General features: G+C 44.6%; 1 protein-coding gene across 3 annotated transcripts in view; it reads left to right on the plus strand.

Annotated features, from left to right (window-relative positions):
• The window catches only part of Pdss2 (decaprenyl diphosphate synthase subunit 2), a 216,626-nt gene that overhangs the window by 184,053 nt on the left and 10,521 nt on the right, over window positions 1-22,052 (plus strand). For all 3 annotated transcript variants that reach the window (XM_060373607.1, XM_060373608.1, XM_060373609.1), the window contains one exon: window positions 2,471-2,503. In XM_060373607.1, coding sequence (XP_060229590.1) covers window positions 2,471-2,503 — 33 coding nt within the window. The remainder of the gene's footprint in view (window positions 1-2,470; window positions 2,504-22,052) is intronic.

Consider the following 22,052-nt stretch of genomic DNA (forward strand, 5'->3'; position numbering starts at 1 on the left):
AAATAAAGGGGACATTGAGGTGTGTCGCACACCAGTCGTCATGGTCTGCTCAGTTTCTATGGCTGCAGAATTTGGGCCATTATGCTATAGAAGCTCCTTCTTCCATTCAGAGAATTATGGCCAGTATAGACATCTCTACTGGGTGAAAGGTGGAGGAAGGGGGGGACTAGAAATACAAAGTAAAACACGAGTGCAAGGTTTGAAAACAGCATGTGTCCATCACAAGCGCTTCACAGTGCTGGAAGTCTCTGTACTGACTGGGTTATAAACAAGGTCTGAAGGAAACCAGTTCTGCCGTGAAGCATGCAGTAATGGTGCGCCTTACGATCCGAAGGCAAGGATCCTGGTTCCTCAGCCCCCTCCCTTCAACACTTGGAACACAGCTAGCTTGTTAAACTGTGAGAATGATAATGCTAAGAGCAAGCAAGAAATGGCCGGTGTCAGGTGGGGGGGAGGTTAGGAGGGTGATTTCACAATAGGAACACGCCGGACAAATCGTGCAGTTTGTGCATCATTTGGAAAATGTCTGTCATGCCTGGTGGCACATACCTATAATTCTAGCTCTTGAGAAACACACACACACAAAAAAAACAGAGTCAAGGGTCAAAGGCCATCCTCAGCTGCCATCCTGAATTGCATAAGACACTGTCTTTAAGGAAAAAAAAAAAAGTGCTGTGTGTGCCTGAGCAGTCATAGCAGTCAGCAAGCACAAAGACAGGATGGACAATGGGAAAGTGTCCATCAGTCTAAAATGAACTCGGGAGTCGCTGGGCCAAGCATGATGCTAATCGCTGTAATTGTAACATTTTGGAGTTGAAGTACTTAGGTGTGGATGTGATGGCACATGGCTGCTAATCCTAGCACAGAGGGATTATCGCCTCCTAAGGTTGAGGCAGGGGGATCACAAATTCAAGGCAAGCCCGGACTACATATCAACACCTTGTCTCAAAAAAGAAAAGGACCAAGTGTGGGTCAAATGTGTCATTGCTCCGATTTTGACAACGCATTCAGAAGTCGTTCAGAAGCTTGAGGCCACCTCTGCACATTTGTATAACCCGAGAGCAAATGGCTGGCCAGGCCTTTCCACCACTCCTGTGGAAGTTTGGGGCACAGGGGTTTTCTTTTTCTTTTTTTAAATAATTTCTTTTTTATTATATTTACATTGGTGTCCTGCCTACATGCATATCTGTGAGGGTGTCAGATCCCCTGGAACTGAAATTATGAACAATAATTACAGAGCCATATGGGTGCTGAGAATTGAACTCCGATCCTCTAGAACAACAGCCACTGAGCCATCATGTCTCCAAGCTCCCAACCTTTTATTTATTTTTTTCTTTTTTTGAGACAGGGTCTTACTATGTAGCTCTGGTTGTCTTGAACTCACTATGTAGACCAGGATTGAAAGTGTATGCCACCACCCAGCTTAGAAAGCTTTTCAGCACAGATATTATTTTATTTTAGAAAAGATTCCCATGAACAAACATACATATAAAGAATCTGAGCAGAGAATAGACTGGTTTTTAAATATCTTCCAGAATAGACCCGTGCTTCCATTGATACGGCATGTCTCAGTAGTAAATTCAAGCTCCTCAGTCTTCTGGAATTCTTAGATCCTTAAAGAGCTCTCGGGAACAGTAGGCTGGGGAGATGCTCAGCAGTTAAGAACAGCGGCTGCTCTGACAAGTGACCCAGGTTTGATTTCCAGCACCCTCATGGTGACTCAAAATCATCTGCAACTCCAGTCCCAGGGGATCCAAGATTCTCGTGTGGCTGGGCACCAGGTGTGCGTGTGGTACAGACAGTCCTGCAGGCGAAACCATCATACACATACATTTTTTAAATAAAAATTTCAAGAACAGACTGAAAACTCTGAATTTTTTATTTAATTTTTTACATTTGAAACAAATTTGATCATATATACAATATCTTTTCTTCTCTTTCCCCTACTTTCAAGTGCCCCTATGTATGTGTCTGCTATATGCACATGTATAAATGCATGTGATGTGTATATGTATGTTTCTGTGTGTGCATACATTTCAAGCAAAAGTTGAAAGAACTCTTCAGATGTACGTATATGTGTATATACAGAAAGAGATAGATATCACTGGCTATATAAATTCATACATGTTTCAATATATGTTAAATAAAAGAGGGGTGTGGAGAAAAAGAATTGAATTTTATTCTTTTTAATGTTTTTATTATTTTTAACTGTGTGTTTGAGGGGAGGCATGTGCGCGAGTGCTGGTGGCTGCTGAGGCTAGAGGCTGCTGCTGGAACTGCGGTTACAGGACCACCAGACATGGATGCTGGGAACTGAACTTGTGCATTCTGGAAGAACAGTACATGCTCTTAACCACTGAGCCAGCTTTCCTGCCCCATGAATTTTACTCTTTAAGAAGCAAAAAGCTAGATAATTGTTAAAAGAAACAAAAACAGAACAAGCAAATTATTTTCTTCTTTTCTGTTTTAGGCTCAAGAAAAAGGAAGATTAAACTATACTAAGGTGGGTACATTGTGTGTGTATTATACAGTTTGATCACTTTTTATGTTTGAAAGGTAAAAGAAGAAACATGGCTGGACATGATGGCAGGAACTTTTGATCCCAGCACTCTGGAGGTGAAAGCAATCAAGTCTCTGTCTATTTAGGCCACATTGATCTACAGAGAAATGGCCAGTCTAGCCAAAACTACATAGTAAGACCCTGTCTCAAAAATAAATAAAATCTATTTGATTCCCAGCACCTACATCATGGCTCACAGCCATCTCTAACTCCAGCCCCAAGGAATCCAACCCTCTCTTCTGGCCTTACATATATAGTGTAAAAACATACATGCAAGCAAAGCACCCATACACATAAAAATAATTTATAAAGTTTTTAAATAAATAGGTTAAAAAGAAGCATGATGTTTAAAGCCGAGAGATTGTCATTAGCAGGTAAGAATAAGATCCATTCAACAGTGTGTGTACTTATTCCATACAGTATGTTAGATATCAGGAATAAAATGCTGAGGGCCACCATGACGGCTCAGTAGGTAAAGATGCTCCCTGTTAAGCAGCTTGAAGCCAAGCCTGATGACCTGAGTCAGATCCCCAGAACCCATACAGTAGAAGGAAAGAACCATCTTAAAAGATGGTTAAAAGAAGCAGACATGTTAGCAAGGCATTTTCTAATACATCATGGGGGTTCTGCCTTCACAACCTTGCCTAGTCCTGATTGCACCTAAAAGTTCCCCCTCCAAAAGCCATCAGCATATATATCAACTGGGAAATCAAGTTGCCAGCACATGAACTCTTGGGGCACATTCAAACCATAGCATCAGCAAAGCATCATACAGCAAGGAACTTCCATGAGCACAACTTCCCACACCACCTGCGGAGCTTCTGTGGAGCATACAACACAGCACATCATTATTATGTGCTCTGATGTGGCAGAAAGGCTCTGATCAGGCAGGCTCACACATAAGGCTCCCATTTCCAGCCCCCAGGACCATGAGCCTTTATGTCTCTGCTTGCTGGGGCTGACTGACCTTTGTGCTCTGCTCGGAGCAAAGGGTGGCTCCATGCTTTGCTTCAGCTCATGCCCTTGCTCTGTCACACAAGCCTTTCCCCTCTCTAAGAACAGGCAATGGAAGCACTCTAAGCCAGAAGCTAGTTTCCATATGTTACTCGTCGATGGCCTGTGTCTTAGCTTCCTTCCTGTCATGGCCCAGATGTAAGGTTGAGCCTCCTCATTTCTCTAGACATATCTTCTTGGTCCTTCCAGTGTCAGCAGCCCTGCTTAGCACCTCTGAGCCTTTGGGTTTGGGGTTGTTATTTTACAGCTTGGCTTCTCAGAGCTGTTTCAAGTTCATAGCAAGGTTGAGTGAAGGACTGAGTTCCCATATCACCCTTGACTTCACTCCAAAGCCATCTATTTGTTAAAAGTCGTCAGCGAGCCTCCATTGATAAGGCTCTCTCCCCGGGATTTTCAACAGGACCTGGCTCACACTCGGTGGGTACCTTGCTCTACTTTACTTGTTCTGTCCTGTGGCTGGCACTGCCACCCTTCTGGAAGTCAACCATGTAAGAAACTGCACCCATACTGCTATGTTCTGTTACTAGATCATCCCAGTTTCAAATCCCATCCGTTCTCATATCCTGCCTCTTCACCTTGCTTGTACCCATATCTTTTCATTTGAACTGAAAATCCTACCAGCTGGTCTCCCTGCCTCTCTTGTCACCATAGACCCATTGTCAGATAGAATGTTTAAAACTCCGGTGCCACAGTTTAGGCCTACTGCTTCAAACCCCCTCCTGGATCCACATTGACTTCAAGGCCGTCAGAGCCGGCTGGCCTGGTGTTTGTGGGACTGTGTAATCCCATCTCTAGAAAGACTCTCCAGCCTCACCTTCCATCCCCCAACAGCACCAAATCACATGTGCATAGTGTTTGGGTTCTCTGTGTCTTTTTTTCTCTGTTTTGTCCTGTTTTGTTTCTGGAGATTGCACACTAGACAAGCACTCTACCACTTACTGTATCCCCAGCCCCTCTCTTTATTTTTATTTTGAGACAGACAGTCTCACTGTGACCCTGACTGGCCTTGGCCTTATACTAATAGCCCAGGCAGCCCTTGAACTTGCAGTGTTTTTGCCTCTGCCTCCCATAGCTGGGAATTACAGGCTTGCATCATCAGGTCTGACTTGGCTTTCTGTGTCTTGACTCCTGCTGTCTGCTCTGCCTGGAAGATATGTCTCTCCCTTTCTGGCTCCTTCTACCCTCCTATAATGTAAAATTTAGGATCCTCGTCTAAAGAAAGGCCCCTGCCCTTGTACATGCAATCCCTTCGACACTGTGTATCTCTCATTGTGTTTCTCTGTTGTTTTACAGTGACCCAGGATGAGATCATGGACTATGAGCTCTTTGAGGGCAGGGTTGTTGCTGGGTTTGGTTTGGTTTGAGGGCTTTGTTGGTTTGTTGTTTGTTTGTTTGGTTGGTTGGTTGGTTGGTATTTGGCCTTTGTAGTCGGTGTCTAATCTGGTGCCTAGGACTGAGTGAAAGGAGCCCATAGAGAAAATAGAGGACACTTGCAGTAAATTGGGAAGGAGTAAATTGCAGGAGAAAGGTGGTACAGAGCTTTTCATCTCAGTGCAGAGGTAAGGGAGTCACAGCTATCACCAGAACAAACCAGCTTGAAGAGCAAGGATGGGTTTACCTAGCGGTGAAAGAAACATGAATCAAAAGGTATGGGGAGAGGACTGTTGAGCACAGAAGGTTATTTGTGACTTAAAGACTTTCTGGGAGCTGGAGAGATGGCTCAGAGGTTAGGAGCACTGTCTGCTCTTCCAGAGGTCCTGAGTTCAATTCCTAGCAGCCACATGGTGGCTCACAACCATCTATACTGGAATCTGATGCCCTCTTCTGGCATCCAGGCGTGCATGCAGATAGAGCACTCCGATGTGAAATAAATAAATAAAATATTTAAAAAAAGGAAAAAAAAGACTTTCTAGAATTTCTTTTTTAATACTTTTTAATTTTTTTACAATGTATTTATTTATTTGTTTAATGTGAGTGCTCTATCTGTATGTACACCTGCATGCCAGGAGAGGGCATCAGATTCCAGTGTAGATGGTTGTGAGCCACCATGTGGCTGCTAGGAATTGAACTCAGGACCTCTGGAAGAACAAACTCTAATCTACTGAGCCATCTCTCCACCCACTTTCTAGAATTTCTCTTTTGCTTTGGCTTTGTTTTTTGAGGCAGGGTTTTTCTATGTAGCCTTGGCTGTCCGAGAAGTCACTCTGTTGACCATCCTGGCCTCATAGGGATCCACCTGCCTCTGCCTCCGAAGTGCTGGGAAAGGCATGCACTGCCACCACCGCCAGGCTAGAATTTCTTATCAAAGAAGAATACTTTGAAATTGGAAGAGATTGCTGTTAGAAACTGGATTAGAGCCAGATGGTGAATTATAGAAGTTGGTCTCTTCTCTTAGCACTTATGAACTGAAGCAGGAGGATAGAGGGTTTAGGCTGAGCTGCCTAGTGAGTCTCAAAACAAAACAAAAATACAGGAAAGAAAAAGAGGAAGGAAGAAGGAAGTATGGTGTGCCTATAACAGTGAAGGAAGGAAGGAAGAAAAGAGGGAAGGAGGAAGGAAGGAAGGAAAGAGGGAGGAAGGGAGGGAGGGAAGAAGGAAAGAAAGAGGGAGGAAGGAAGGAAGGAAAGAGGGAGGGAGGGAGAGAAGAAGGAAGGAAGGAAGGAAGGAAGGAAGGAAGCAAAGAGGGAGGGAGGGAGGAAGGAAGGAAGGAAGGAAGGAAGGAAGGAAGGAAGCAAAGAGGGAGGAAGGGAGGGAGGGAGGAAGGAAAGAAAGAGGGAGGAAGGAAGGAAAGAAGGAAAGAGGGAGAGAGGAAGAGAAGAAGGAAGGAAGGAGGGAGGGAGGGAGGGAGGGAAAGAGGGAGGAAGGAGGAAGGAAGGAAGGAAGGAAGGAAGGAAGGAAGGAAGGAAGGAGAGAGGGAGGGAGGGAGGGAGGAAGGAAGGAAGGAAGGAAGGAAGGAAGGAAGGAAGGAAGGAAGGAAGGAAGGAAGGAAGGAGAGAGAGAGAGGGAGGAAGGAAGGAAGGAGTGTCTTCCTGACTGTGGAGCTAGGGTGAAGGCACCTGCTGCCGGGCCTGAGGTCGTGGGTGGAGTGCATGGGCCCGTGGGAGGGAAGGAAAGCACCAAATGTTGTTCTCTGATGTTCACATAAGTGCCTTGACATATGAACAAATGCACACACAGAAATAAATAAATGTTTTAAAAATGTTAGTGGCTTTGAGTGGTGGCCCATACATTTAATCCTTGCATGAGGGAGGCAGAAGCAGGTGGATTTCTGTGAGTTCAAGGCCAGCCTGGCCTATATAGTGAGTTCCAAGCCAGCTAGGGCTACATAAAGCAAGACCCTCTTTCAAAAAAAGAAAGGAAGAAAGGAAAGGAGGGAGGGAGAGAGGGAAAGAAAGACAGCCTTTCTAGACCAAGCAATGGCTTTGCCGCCAACTTGCTGAGTCACTTAACCTTGTACTTTCTTGTGCTGATATTGTGAGAACAGGACTCCATGAGCCAACATTACAAGTTCCCTGACTCGGGCGTCCCTGTCTGGGGTAGACACTCTCTGCCTGTCTTTCTTAGCATATCCTGATCTAGGCTGATGGGTTCAGTTTGTTTCTTCTTCCAGTAGCATGTGAGTGTTCTGAAAGCGGCAGCCTGACCTCACAGGTGTATCGGCACCCCAGCCCAGGCTCTCTCAGTGCTTCCGTGTGTGTGCCTGTGAGTGTTAGTGTGATGTCTGGAGAAGTAAGGGAAGGAGGTCTGCAACCCACAGTTGGAGACTCTGAACTTTTAAGAGCGTGTTGACAATGGAACACAGCCTATCCCTTTTGCCTCAGTTGCCGTTTTCAGAGCCCCGTCCCTGAGTTTCTCAATAGACAAAAAGTTTCTCTCTGAGTTTCTAGTGCTGTTCTGACAATTAAAGGCAAAACACAGTCGGTCTGGACAGATTCCAGGAATTAACCGGATCTTGTCACCCTGAGAGAAACTTAGCCCAGGTATTTTGGAGAGAAGGGGGACGAGTATGTCCTTCCCTCCAGGGTGAGATGGTAGAGCGCAGTGCGTGGTGATGTGGTGTGCGCAGCTCTGTGGGGCTGGGGACTCCGTGCCTCCACCTCTGTTCTGCTCTGTGCGGCTTGTTGCTAATGATCAATGTACACCCTAGCTAATGCAGGCAGCACGATGGGCGGCTCAGGGTTCCCTTGATAGGATTGTCTGTAAGAAGGTACTTAAAGAACTCAGTTGCCATTTCAGAATATTGTGGTGAAATGTATTTGTTTCTGAAATCTCTTTCATTCCCAAGAATCTAGTTTTATTTTTTTAAAAAAATCAGTTTCAGGAAACCATAAACAGTTATTTCAGTTCACGCTAGCTTTATGGCCATCACTCACATTCTGTCAGTCTGAGGTGAGGATGGTGTAAGGGGGGCTGGAAAAGATGATCATTTTAAACTGAGCTCCAGGATGCCCTTCACATTCACTGGATAAGATCCTAAGTTTCTGTTTCTCTTTTATATGGGTATGTGTTTAGTTTTATAACAGGACTTCACTATGTTACCCAAACTGACCAAAAACTCTCATCCTCCCGCCTCAGCCTTCTGAGTGCTGGGATTACAGGTGTGCGTCACCACACCTGGCTTTGAATCCCTTTTTAATTGGGTTCTGGTTTCAGGGGATCCTGGATATGAATGTTTTATGCTGCTGTGATCTCGTTCTTCTTAAGGTATCCGAACACTCAACAAGCTTCCATTCATCAACTTTCTTCCTTCCTCTTAAGGTAGATGGGCAAGGGTGGCCATTCGAGGGTATCACATGGAAGCATCTCTCCTACTTGCAGACTTAAGACTCCAGAGCGGGGTTTGTAGGCTGCACTGCACTTACTAGAAGCAGATCATGACCAGGCACCTAGTGCCAGGATCTGCCCTTGTTCTGTGTTGTGGGACCATCAGTGACCATGCTGGGTCCATGACCCTGGGTGTGTGGTTCTCAGACTACTCTGCCCCTCAGCTGCCAACCCAGTATCAGCACTGCTGAGTCTGCTCAGTGCTAGAGGGAAGAGTGCCACCTACCGACCTGCAGGAGGCCCGGGGCGTGCACGGGGACTGGTGCAGAAGCAGCCTCAGACCACACTCATGCTTGATTTGCTATGGCAACTAATCTACATATCCAAAAGAAAGTGAGTATGTTGACTACTCCCGCTTCGAAAAACAGCTACAAAAGTCTGTGTATTTTCCCCATCTGGAGCTGAGCGAACGCCTGTGGTTGAGCCTACTGCTTCTTGAAATAAGCTGCTGCTAAAGACTGGGGCAGATGGTATTTTTACCACTTCAGGCAAAACATGGCACCTATGGTTCGACTTTCTACAATTTTAATTTTTTAACATTTTCAAGAGGGCTCGTTTAAATATCTCCATCACAGAGACACAGGCTTGTTCCCGATTCCTTTTAAATCAGTGCTTCAGCTATACAGGCCTTGGCAAAATTCACTCGATCAAAACCAGACTCGGTGCAGCACTGTGGCGTCTGCCTTCTGTTCAGTCTTCCCCAAGTGCCTAAGAGTGTGCCTTAAGTGGCCTTTGACATTCGTGCTAATTTAGACACAAAGACTATAGTTGCATAGCTCCTTTTACACTTATCTCAGATTTATTATGCTTTTCTTATTATTTGGCCTGTAACTCAATACAGAAGTGTGTCTTTTTCACTTTTTGAAGACGTTTGTTCCTGTTATTATTTGTGTACAAGAGATGTGTGTGAGAGCCCAGGTGTATGGTCCACACACCTGCATGAAGCTCAGAGCAGTAACTTTCCCCTTAACCCCTAGAATCTAGGATTGAATTCAGTTTGTCAGGATGGCGTTTTACCCACTGCGGCAGCTCACGGACTGGTTTGTTGTTGTTGGATGTGTTTATTTCGTTATTGTGTGTGTACGCATGTTTGCATGTGTGTCTGTCTGGGTGCTTGCTACCCATGGAAGCCAGAAGAGGGTGTCAGATGTCAGATACCCTGGGCCTGGAATTGTGAGGAATCACAGGAAGTGGTGAGCCACCCAATATGAGAACCTGATGCTGGGAACTGAACTTGGGTCCTTTGGAAGAGCGGAATGCACAGGCTTCTCTGTATAGCTCTGGCTGTCCTAGACTCACTCTGGGAGCAGGCTGCCTCGAACTTACAGAGATCCGCCAAGGGTGTGCACCATCACCACCCAGCACAGAATGCATTCTTAACTGCTGAGCCACCTCTCCAGGCCCCTAGTGTCCTCCTAGGAGGTTCACTCAGAACTCAGCACAGTCAGGGACAAGCACCGGGTGAAGAAAGGTCCTGCAGATAGATGTGCAGTTCCCAGTCATGTGGAAGAGAGATCCTGAGGGTGGCCTCCGGAGCCCATGCTGTCTCCCAGGATTGCTGCCTGGTTCCAGGACAGCGGGTTCCAGCTGTCCCGACGTGCCTCTCAGGAATCAGTGCCTGGCTGCAGCTGCTCTTTTTCACCCTCTCAAACCCCAGAAGTCCTCGTACATTTGTTATTATAAGGTGCATTTGCATAAAGTGCACATTAAAATTCTCTACCTGGCATTTGCATCCACATGATCACATGCCATCGCTTCCTTTGAGAAGCCAAAGAATAGTTACTCGTACTTCCTGATTCTCCCCTCCAAGGCTTGTCCCGCTAGCCATTTCTTTTTATTGTTCATAAATGCTTCGACCATGTTGTTGGAAACTGGGTGCCAAATCCTTTTTCTTTTTCCTTTTAAAAATTGAGTATTGAAAAAATTTGTTAAGTACTATTGCTCTGTTTTTATACACAAAGCCAGACTTGTTTGTTCATTAATTTATTTGTGTGCCTATTTATTTATATTTAGCAGACAATTTCTATGGCTCCCTTTCGACAGCCCTAGCTTTCTGGCCCTGAGAAGTTGTCGTGTTGGCACAGAAAGACCCCAGATGTTGCTGTTTTCTTCTCCCCGTCCGCTTTTCTTGGGCAGATGCTGCTTCTCCCGTTCTGGGACTTTGTATTAGCATCTCCTGTAAAATATTCCACACAGCATCATGGCAGGCACACAGGGAGTCTCTCTCTTCCCCTAGGCTCCTGAAGATGTTTTACCATTAGCACTCCTGTTTTAATTAGTGGTAATTATGGAGATTGCCTCGCTGTGTTGACCTTCTCTGTCCTGTCTTGCTCCAGAAAGACTTGCAATGCAAGAGATAAGATGTTTATAGCAGAATTTAAAAAGAAAAGATTTCAAGTGGCATAGGTGCAACTGTGTAAAATGTTCTGTGCTTAATAAAGACTGGAAACAACCAGGCATGGTAGCATATGCCTTTAATCCCAGCATTCAGGGAGGCAGAGGCAGTGAGTTCGAGGCCAGCCTGATATACAGAGCCAGTCCAGGACAGCCAAGGCTACACAGAAAAACCCTGCCTTGAAAAACCAAAAGAAAGATAGATAGACAGACAAACAGATAGGTAGGCATATAGGTAGGTAGATAGATAGATAGATAGATAGATAGATAGATAGATAGATAGATAGCATTGAATAAATACTGGAAACTAACATGTTAAAATTTGTGAATGAAGGCAAGCTTTAAAGATGAAATACATTGTACTTTTAAAAGAACTTCATTTTATACTTGTAGGTTCCTTTTTAATTGGATTTATTTCCTTTTAAGATAATGTCCTAAACTGATGGGAATTGAAATAAGCTATCTTAAATCTTGTTTCTCATGAAGTAACTGGACTTAACCCTAAGCTTCTAGGGAATTGCTTCCATCCGTGGCAATAGGCAGAAGTCACATTTGGGAATAGAATTATTTGTGAGGGTTTGGTTTTGCCCTATTCTTATGTATGTACATGTGGGCAACAAGCTAGTTCTCTTCCTCTACCTTTATGTGGGTCCCAGGGACACCAGACTTACAAAGCAAGTGCTTTTACCTGCTGAGCCGTCTCACCAGCTCTTGTTTTTGCTTTTTAAGACAAGGTCTCACTCTAGCCCAGTCTGGCAATGAATGAAAAGCGATTTACCTGTCTTGGCCTCCTGAGGGATGGCATTTCCATCCTGAGCCACCACACCCCAATAGGAAGTATAACTGATTTTTTGTGCTGGCCTCAAGGAACAGCAGAGGAGCTAGGACACTCCCAAGGAAGACAGAACGCTGTGACAGGGATAGGCCTGTGCATGTGGCTCTCCCAGGAGAAGGAGTTTGGGGCCAGAATTTCCTTCTGAAAGGTTGGCTCCCAGTCCTAGGTGCCTCGTTGATCACTCTTGGGCCAGTTATTTTTATTTTGGTAGTCACAGTTCAGAAAGCAACATAACTAAACTGTCTTTAATCTGTTTTTGTTGTTTATTTCCTTCTTAGGATAAGGTCTCCCTACTCAGCCTTGGCAAGCCTGAGCTTGTCATTTGGACCAGGCTGGCCTAGAACTCACAGAGATCAACTGCCTCTGTCTTCTCAATACTGGGACCAAAGGTGTGTGCCACTAGGTCCTCCTAATCTGCTTATTATAACAGCGTCAGGCAGTCCTTAGCAATCACTGTCTTGATTTCAAATTTTCTTCAAGGTGATGGAAAAATAATTGATCAACTTTTTCTGTCTCATTTAAATGATGAATTTGTGTTGACAGTTTATAGCAGCTTTTTATAGATTTATTTTTCAGCTGTGATATATGTGTGTGTGCACATGTGAATGCAAAGGGTGTCGGACTCTCTGGAGCTGGAGTTATAGGCAGTTCTGAGCTACCCAACATGGGTGCTGGGAACCAAACTCAGTCCTCTGCAAAGCATCACATGTTCTTAATTCTGTGCCACATCCGTGCCCTACTTGACCAGTTTAAGTTTCTAGAGGTGGGCACAGTGGTCCATGGCTATAACCCAGGACTGGGGAAGTGGAGACGAGAGGAGGAACTCGGGGCCAGCCTAAGGCACATGCCTTGTTGGTGTACTTTTTTGAAACTCTTTTCTTTACATTTCTTATATCTTTCTCCCTACTCCCCCATCCCTCCCAACATCCCAACACCAGCTAGGACAGAGAAAGGGTTAGTGGGAGTGGGACGCAGTTCTCTTAGCTGCTTCCTGCTGGTTCAGGTCATCAGGTTCCCTGGAGCTAGCCCAATCCTCGTTTCAGGAGATCTCCAACTTCTTGTCTCACAACAGCAACCAGGAGCAGCAAGAGGGAAGCAAGAGTAACCTTGTTCATTCTGGAGCTCAAAACTGTCTGGACTCTGGCATTTTTTCTCTCTCCTGAGTCCTTCAAACTATAGTCCTTTAAACTATCTGTACCTGGCAAAGAGCTCCTCTTAGCCCGCAAGAGGCAAATAGTTTGCTGTGGTAGACCATCTGAATCAGCCCCACATCCCACACCTGGGATTAAAACAAAAGCATGTTATAGCCACGATACCATACCTAGCTCGAAAAAAAAAATCCCTCTCCAATGCCCAGAGTGTCACACCCCTGTGAGCTTGTACTCTGCAGGTAGGAGTAGGGGGATCTTCACTTCAGCCCAGCTTCAGCCCCTTACATTTTAAGACTAGCCTGTGCTACATAGCAATATCCTGTCTCCAACAGAACTTTTGTAATCACGCTTGAAATAACCACTCTCCTAAGGCAGCACTGTCTCTTACTGTGAGCCCTCTAAGCTCTGTCTTTCCCCCCCAGCAAGCCAGCCTTTCCTTCCTTCCTCTGAGGGCATTGCTTCACACTCATCCCCCAGTGACATATCATCTTGCTTTGATGATTTATTCCTCTAATTTTTAATGTTATTTTTAAATTAAATTCTTGTTCTCTGGGTATTAACAATCACACACACCTCAATGATATCAATAGATTCCGTAATCATTATGTCTATTCCCTTGTGGATCATGAAAAAATGATTTTAAATCATTTCTGTGATAAGCTCCTTTTATGACATTCTAAACTATGTCTCCATCTCAGTTGCTAGCCCAGCTTCTGTTGATACTGTTTGAATATTGGCAGTTGTAAATTGCTCTTATTTTTCTTCAAATATTACTTGCTGGTGATATTTGCTTTATAATGTCGTACATAAAATGTTAAATTACTTAACTCACAGTAATAATAACTGGTGAAACAATCCAACCCATTCCTTTTTTGAGATGATAAGTTGTTCTCCGTAGCTCTGGCTGCCCAGAAACTCGCTCTGTAGAGCAGGTTGGCCACTTACTTGCAATACTCTTGCCTCTGCATTCTTCAGCAAATCATACCGGCGTGTACCAAGTCAACCAGACCATCCCATTCTTAAATTCGCTTTTTTAATTTGAGCTGTCTCTCCAGCCTCTGGCTTCCATATTTTTTTTAAGATTTATATTTTATGTGTATGTTTTGCCAACATGTACCACATACATATAGCGCTCTCAGAGACCAAAAGAAGAACTCCCTGAAACTGGAGTTATGGATGGTTGTGAGCCACCATGTGGGTGCCAGGAACTGAATCAGTGTCCTCTGTAAATGCTTTTAACTTCTAGGATATCTCTCCAGCCTCTGGCTCTCATATCTTATTACTTAACACTAATCTTAAGGCTACAGCAGATATTATTGTTGAAGATTAATTCTTGGTTGTAAGCTTGAATAATTGGATAGTATCTGTGTGTTCATCACTGTGCTCTGAAGGCTTATGACTTCACACACAGTAGCTCCCCAATAAATATTTGTTGAATGAATGAATGAATGAATGAATGAATGGAAGAATAACTCAAGACGATCCATCTGTTTGTACATATCTTTCTGTTCTAATTCATAAGACCTATGAGACTCCTCCTTTTTTCCTCTTTATTTTCTCTCAGCTATGTATTATGTATGTGTGTAGTTATATATACATCAAAAATAAATATTATATATGTACCTTTATATTTTATATTATATTTAAACTCCTTTCAGATCTACCACCCACTTCCTTAACTCTCCCCTCCCAGTTTTATTTCCTAACTCTTTTATTGTTTTGTTTTGCCATGTTTCTCTTTAATAACACACTGAGTCCACCAACAGTCAGTACATCTTAGCTAAAGATGGCGGTTCATGAGCCCTCCTCTCTATACTGGCCTAGTGATTGGTTTAGTCTTGTGCAGGCAACCACAGCTGCTATGAGTTGGTGAGTGATGTGATCCTGTTGTGTTCTGAAGACAAAGTTTCACTTTGGTTCTCCTTGACCTCTTTCCTTTGGTGCTTAGACTCTTTCCACCTCCTTTGCTGTAATAGACTGTCATTGTTGGCCAAGGAGGGAGTAAGATAGAGATGTTCCATTGTGGCCAAGCCTTCCATAGACACTCTCTGCTCTTGGACAAATTGTGACTTTCTGCATTAACTACCCGCTGTTGCACAAAGAAACTTCTCTGATGAAGTCTGAGAGCTAGGTTTACAGGGCAGTGTAAAGATACGCGAAATTTGGGGGCCTTTTCTAATCACCTGTTCTGGCTCCCAAATGATAAGACAGAGGTCTGTAGATTTATTAAACAAGCTATGGACACTAGAGCCAGGCAGATACTGATCTACTCTAACCCTCTGTACTAGTTTGGCTACTTCCCAGTGGCACACACTGAGTTGCTTGCCGTATTGGTTCTGCCTGAACTGCTTCTGCTCCATTAGGTCAGTTTACATGGCCACCTCCTTTCTTCACCTCTTCTTCCTTCTTCTTTCTCTACCTGTGGCCTTTGCCTGAGACCCCAAGACTGGGAATGCAAGTCCAGCCTCCCTGTCTTCTGCAATCCAGCTATATCGTGCTTAGCTTCTTTATTAACCAATCAAAGACTTGGGGGGGGGTGACATTCTTTACATAACATTGATACAGGGAATTCTTCAATAATCATTACAGTGACCACATCCAGACTGCAATCTGACCTCGGGGCACAGAATTCAGCATTTGGATACACATCACACTAGACCAACTTCCAACAGGCCAGTTTGATATTCTATCCATTTAGAAAATAATAATAGGTTAATCCTGGGGCCCATTAGCTCTCTAGACATAGGTCCTTGAGCAGATTTACAGCTCAACGCATGTGTTTCCTCCTGCGGAGAAAACCTTAAATCCAATCAGAAAGCAGCTGGTTATCCCCATAGCATTCATGCCTCCATTGCTCCCATGGGAATGTCTTGCAGTACTGTTTCTTACGGTAGCTCAAGGTGTTCACGTCTCAACTGGTGATGATGTTTGTCCCCCAGCAACCTCATAGCATCTTCTGATACTACAAAAGCCAGCTGGCAGGAGGAAACTTCCTGGTCAGTACCAACTTGATTTCTCCATGTTCTGTGATCAAAATATAGAGTGTCTTCAGCATAGGGTCTAACTACCAAGTTTTGGTGGGCAAATAAGAGGAGGGGCGGGGCTGGAGAGATGGCTCAGAGGTTAAGAGCATTGGCTGTTCTACCAAAGTTCCTGAGTTCAATTCCCAGCAACCACATGGTGGCTTACAACCATCTATAATGAGATCTGGTGCCCTCTTCTGACCTGCAGGCACACATGCAGGCAGAACACTGTATGAATAATAAATAAATAAATAAATAAATAAATAAATAAATAAATCTTAAAAAAAAAAAGAGGAGGGGCAATGGCCTGTATTATTGTGTGGCCTCCAGCAACTCCTGAACAACAAGTTTGAGGGCAGGTATCCTGCTACTGGTGCTAGGCTTTGTTTGACAACCTGTGGCTTCTGTGTAGAACTAGTAACTCCAATTAAACTCTGTGTGTGTGTGTGTGTGTGTGTGTGTACACCCACACATACTCACAATAAAATAGTAGGTTTCGGTAAAACCTTTCAAACATCCTCAGTTTTAGTCATCTGTCCCTCCACCCCTCCTCTACCCTACCCTCCTATCTCTCTCCCTCAGAAACACCCCTCCCAGTTGCTTCCCCCCCCGCCCCGCCTTTCTCCTTCATATTGCCCTTCTGTGTTGTGCTGCCTCCGTGAGATCTCCTGACATATCTGGTTACATCTTCACTTCCTTGTACCTCTTGGGTTGAAACAGATCTTTAGCTGGAGAGATCTTTAGACTCTTAGTCTGGAAAGCTAAGGAAGAATGCCCTGCAGCAGGCTAATGCTGTGGGTGAGTGTGCCGCGCTGTGGGACAGCTGCATTCAATTATTTCTCCCAGTTTGTGGTGCTGGGAACCACCTGTGCACAGGGAGAGCCCGCGTGTCTTTATGTAGAGGATGGAGCCTTCTGACCCCTAGGAGTGCCTCTTTGGTCCATTAAAATGGGGTTGAAGTTGATATGAGTGTTCTTTCCTCATCTTAAAACCAGTGGAGAGAATTTTTCTGAAATTGTGAGAGAAAAAGAAAAGAAAAAGAGGGGTACTTCTGTATAGCTTTGCATGTGGTTTTAGCAAGTCAGAAGTCTTTGTCATTGTCAAACTCATACCCTGTTCATACAGTCCGGCTTTATACTGAATTGGGGATTTTTGGGATATTGAGCTCTCTCGTCCATGAGGAGGCTATAGTCTGTTTAGTTGGCACCTCTGAAGCCATTCCCCAGTGTTTTCTGTGCAGCTCCTACAGGCACACTAAGCCCCCTCCCCATCTACCTCAGACAGAGTTGATCCTTGATAATGCGTTTAGCCGTCTTCTCTTTATAACAAGGAGCCTGGGCCCCTCAATTTTCAAGCAGAGTTACTGAGGTGACAGCAGAGCTTGCAGAATCTGCAAACACAACTGTGGTGTGTATATCAAGTAGAGATTGGGGTAAGTATATCCTACCCCTATCCCTGCAGTCCTCGGCTTCTGGGCTCAGTTAAGGTCTAGCCTGTTCATGACAACATCATAAAGCGAGGCTCGTCAGGAAGGCTGCCTAGCGTACAGCGCAATGGTGCCCCCTGTGGAAAGGCTTCCTGCCCTAGGCCGAAGCCAAGTATGCTGACCTCTGTCTTTGGTTCATTCATAATTTGTGTATGCCTTTTAGAAACAACTGCGGCCTTCCTGTGTTCTGTGCTTTTCCTAACACACACACTGTGCTACACATGGTTTGTGGTATGTCCGTCTCAAGACATACTAAGTGTTCCCATAGTTATGGTACAGTCTGCTGACTCCAGTGCTTTTCTGCCATGCTACTTCTTGGGTTCTATAGACATACTACAAAAAGTCAGACAGGAGGCTTTGGTCTTAGAAGTACCAAAAAAAAAAAAAAAAAAAGGTATGTATTGCTCTCTGATACAGTATAGTTCCACTCTTAGAAATATCATTGCCTAATAAATGGATTTATGTTTGTTGAACCAGTATAATGATTAATGTGACTTTTAAAAAGCTAGTAAGCACTCTTCACTCTTCCAAGAAAGTCTTACAGTATAACCACGTAATGGTCTCATAGCTGGACATAGTAACATATGTCTGTAATTCCAGTACTGCAGAGGCTGAGGCAGGAGGATTATGAAGCCAAAACCAACCAGGGCTACATAGTAAGACCCAGTTACCCCGCCTCCATCCCTCCCCCCAAATTCTCATCACCATCCCCATGAGGGAGACAACAAATCAGCAATAGACCCATAATGCCATCCCATAGAAACCCCCTACATGTTGGCATACAGGATGGCTCAGGAAGTAAAATGCTAGCCTCGAAAGCCTGACACCTGAGTTCAATTCCTAAAACCCATGTAAAGGTGGCAGGAGAGAACAGACACCACAGAGTTGTCTTCTGACTTCTACCTGTGAGCCATAGTGCATGCATGCACACACACACACACACACACACACACACACACACACACACACACCTTAATGGGAAGGAGCTGTCAGCCCGTAAGTATGGTTGTACTTTCATGGCCCAGATGGTGACACCCTCACTCCATACACATTTCTCCATTGTCCCATGTGGAATCATGGAAGGCATGGTGAGGCTCACATTTCTTTTATCTTTATTCTTATCCTTTTTCTGTTGTGGTAGGTGCTTTCTGGTGAAGGAACACTCATCAGAATGCATTCGAGGCTGTTAGCAAGCTAGGGTTGGAGGATGGTTGTGGTGGCAGGGGTCTAATGGTCTCCAGGCTTGAGTACTCAGGTACTGAAGGGGAAAACAGTTTGGGACGTGAATAGGCCATACAACAGCAAAAAGAAGCTGATAAGTAAGATCAAATCAAGTAAAAGCCTAGAAATGCAAATTCACTCTCATGTAGTTTTTGCGTTCCTCCAACACCCCAGTACTATATGATACCTACATGGTATGCGTGTTCTTGTCCCAGGTATTCTTTTTAATTAAATACCAGCATGATGTTTGTCATGAGATTACAGTGCAGATGAGACTGATTCAGAACAAAACCCGTGCTGCAGGCAAGCATGGCCTGCCCCAGTCTGCAGCCATGACACGTTTCACTTATTGAATTACAGAATTTACTGAAAATCTCCCTGGGCCCACTCAGACTTTATGAATTTCAGTGTGTAGAATTAAGTTCCTATTTTGGAATATGATACAAAAATTAAAAATTAACTTTGAATCAGAATTTGAATAAAGCTGTGATTATAAATCACAAAATTTGGAAGGCATGACAACCAAGAAATAATGGTTGTTTCTTATTTTGGAGTTAACCCTAAGATTTGGTTTGGTTTGGTTTTTGAGACGGTTTCTCTGTGTAGACGAGGCTGGCCTCAAACTCACTACCCCTGCTTCCCTGAGTGCTGGGATTACAAATGTGTGCCACTGCACCCAGATAACCCTAAATTTAATATAATTCCATATTACTAGCCTACAAAATGTTGATAACCATTTCTAAATTAAGAATTAAACTGACCTGCCCTATCTAATTACAGTCTAAAATCAGGCTTACCTGCTGGGGTCGTAAGCTGCGTAAATATTGATTTTTGCCTCTGCCTTTTAGGTGTGTTGTTTATTTATTTATTTTAGTAGCATAAGCAGAGATTTATTAAGGAAAAGTAAGGAGGAACTCCCACGAGTGAAAGGGGTCTCCTGCCTCTTTTCCCCGATGTAACAAGGGCCCCTTCGTGTGAACTTTGTATCAGTAAAGATTGCTACACATCCAAACTATATGTGTGTATATGTGCATATGTGTGTGTGTGTGTGTGTGTGTGTGTGTGTGCACAGAGTTTAGGTTTTGTGTGTGTTTGGTAGGGTGTATCTCTTCAGCAGTGGTCATCTGTAGTATATGAATTGTTGGATGACATTGCTGTCTTTGCGGTGGCACGCCACTATATGAACTCACCAGTGTGCTAAGGAGCCATAACGATCTTGGAATGCGTCCTGGAATTTCACTCCAGTGAGGAGACCTCACACCATCCAGACGGAGCCTAATAGACATGTCGGAAGAGGGGGCAAGAGAAGTCATAGAGATGTCGTCAGCAGTCAGATTTCTTCCTGTGGGGGCAGGGGTCACTGTATGTCCCATGCTTCCTTGAATTCACAAGCTTTCTGCCTCAGCCCTCCCAAGGGCCGGAACTGTAGACTTTTTTTTTCTTCTAAAATATTTTATGGTGTGTGTTATTAGTGTTTTATCTGCATGTATATGTGTCACACATGCCTGCCACATGGAGAAGTGAAAAGATATATGAGTCCCTAGAACTAGAGTCATGGATGGTAACGGGCTGGGAACTGAACCTAGGTCATCTGTAAGACCAACAAGTGCTCTTTCTGCTGAGCCATCTCTAGACCCCTGTGGGTTTTGTTCTGTTTGTTTCTTTTATAGATAATGGCCTACATTTAAAATATTCATAGACTGGGCATGTGGCTTAATGGTAGAGCACTTTCCTAGCATGCAGAAAACTAGGTTTGATTCCCAGCACTCAAAATAAATAAGTAAATAAACATGCAGACAAAACAACCATAAATATAAAATAAAATATTTTAGAAGTCAAAAGAAACCCATATAGTCAGGATTGGAGAGATGGCTCAGAGGTTATGAGCACTGGCTGCTCTTCTAGAGGTCCTGAGTTCAATTCCCAGCAACCACATGGAGGCTCACAACCATCTATAGTGAGAGCTGGTGCCCTCTTCTGGCGTGCAGGCATACATGAAGGCAGAACAGTGTATACATAATAAACAAATAAATCTTTAAAAAAAATACAGTCTATAATTCCAGCCCTTGGGAGGCTGAAACCGTGAACATGATTTGTGAATTCATTTTCAAACATAAGCATATTTCCAGTTCATTAGCAATCAGAGGGAGGCCTGCACTATTTCAGATACCTTCGTGAGCTGAAGCGAAACAGTCTATGAATGTTTATGCTAAAGGTAGGTGTGTTGTGAGCATGTTGTGTGGGAGTCTTGCAGCGAGCCAGGCTCTCCCTCTCTAAACTTTGCCAATCCAAATCATCTTGGGTTTCCTTCTCAGGAATTCTGCGTGCCATAAAGCGTTCTTCTCATGTACAGCTGGGAAGCCGGGCTCAAAGGGGCCACTCTGCTGGAGGTCCAGCATGGCCTCCCGTGCTGTGCTTACACCCCTGTTGTCTTCCGTGTTCCTGTGCTATGGGAGAGTGCTCCTGGCTTCATGCATGCAGTGCTCAGAGGGCAACCCCAGGCCCTGTTCCCCACCTTCCAGGTCTCTGCAGTGGTTTGGGGTTTTTGTTTGGCTCTCTTTTGGCTCTATACGTTCCTCCCACCTGCCCCAGGAGTGCTAGGGTGACAGGGACTCACATTGCACCTGGCTTGTCCATGGGTTCTGGAGCCCCGAACTCAGAGCAGGTGCTTTAAGCGAGTCTCCCCAGTCCTGTTTTCCAGGTTACCAGGAGACACAGTAGAAATGAATCCATCTTAGGGTTGAGCTAGCTGAGCTTAAAGAGCTTCCCGTTACACTTCACAAAGGTTCTCGTGTGGCTTCTTCGTTTGTGCCTAAGGGGCCACTGTCTCTAGAAACTGTGGCATTTTGTCCCAGAGCCCATGTCTCCGTTTATCTCCCACCTCAGTGGGCTTTGGGTCTCAGAACTCTGTAAGGAAGTGGAAATCAGTGTATCGTGTGCGCCCATAGAAGTACGCAGAGTGACCTAATTCTCAAAAGCAAAGATGGGCTTGTTACTGTGTGAGCGTGTTACGTATTACTCCGTATTTTTCATACTAGAAATGTTAACCAGCTGTAAAAACTAAATCCCTTTCTTTTCCTTCACTGTCTCACACAGGGCCTCACTAAGTACTCCAGACTTCTGGCCTTTTGTGGGGTAGAGTCTCCTTCCACCACGTGGGCTTAGCGATGGAACGCAGGCTATCAGGCACGGCAGCAATTGCCTTCACCTACTCATACATCCGCCAGGACTCGTTTTGTAGTACACGTTGGCCTTGCATTTGCACTCCTCCTGCTCCTCAAGCGGCGAGTCTTAGGCCTCACCGTTAGACCCAGCATTTTGTTTTGTTTTGGGCAAGGGAATGACGGTATGAATGGGAATGTTCCTCGTAGACCGGGTCAGTGTTGGAACACTTGGTCCCCGGTTGGTGGTGCCGTCTGGAGAGGTGGTGCAGCCCTATTGGAGGAGGCGTACCACTGAAGGCAGGCTTTGAGAGTCCGTAACCCCGCTTCCGGCTTGCTGTCTCGGCTTCATGCTGTTTGAAGATGTCTCTGTTAGCTTCCTG

Source organism: Meriones unguiculatus, chromosome 20, assembly GCF_030254825.1.
Source record: "Meriones unguiculatus strain TT.TT164.6M chromosome 20, Bangor_MerUng_6.1, whole genome shotgun sequence".
NCBI lineage: Eukaryota > Metazoa > Chordata > Mammalia > Rodentia > Muridae > Meriones > Meriones unguiculatus.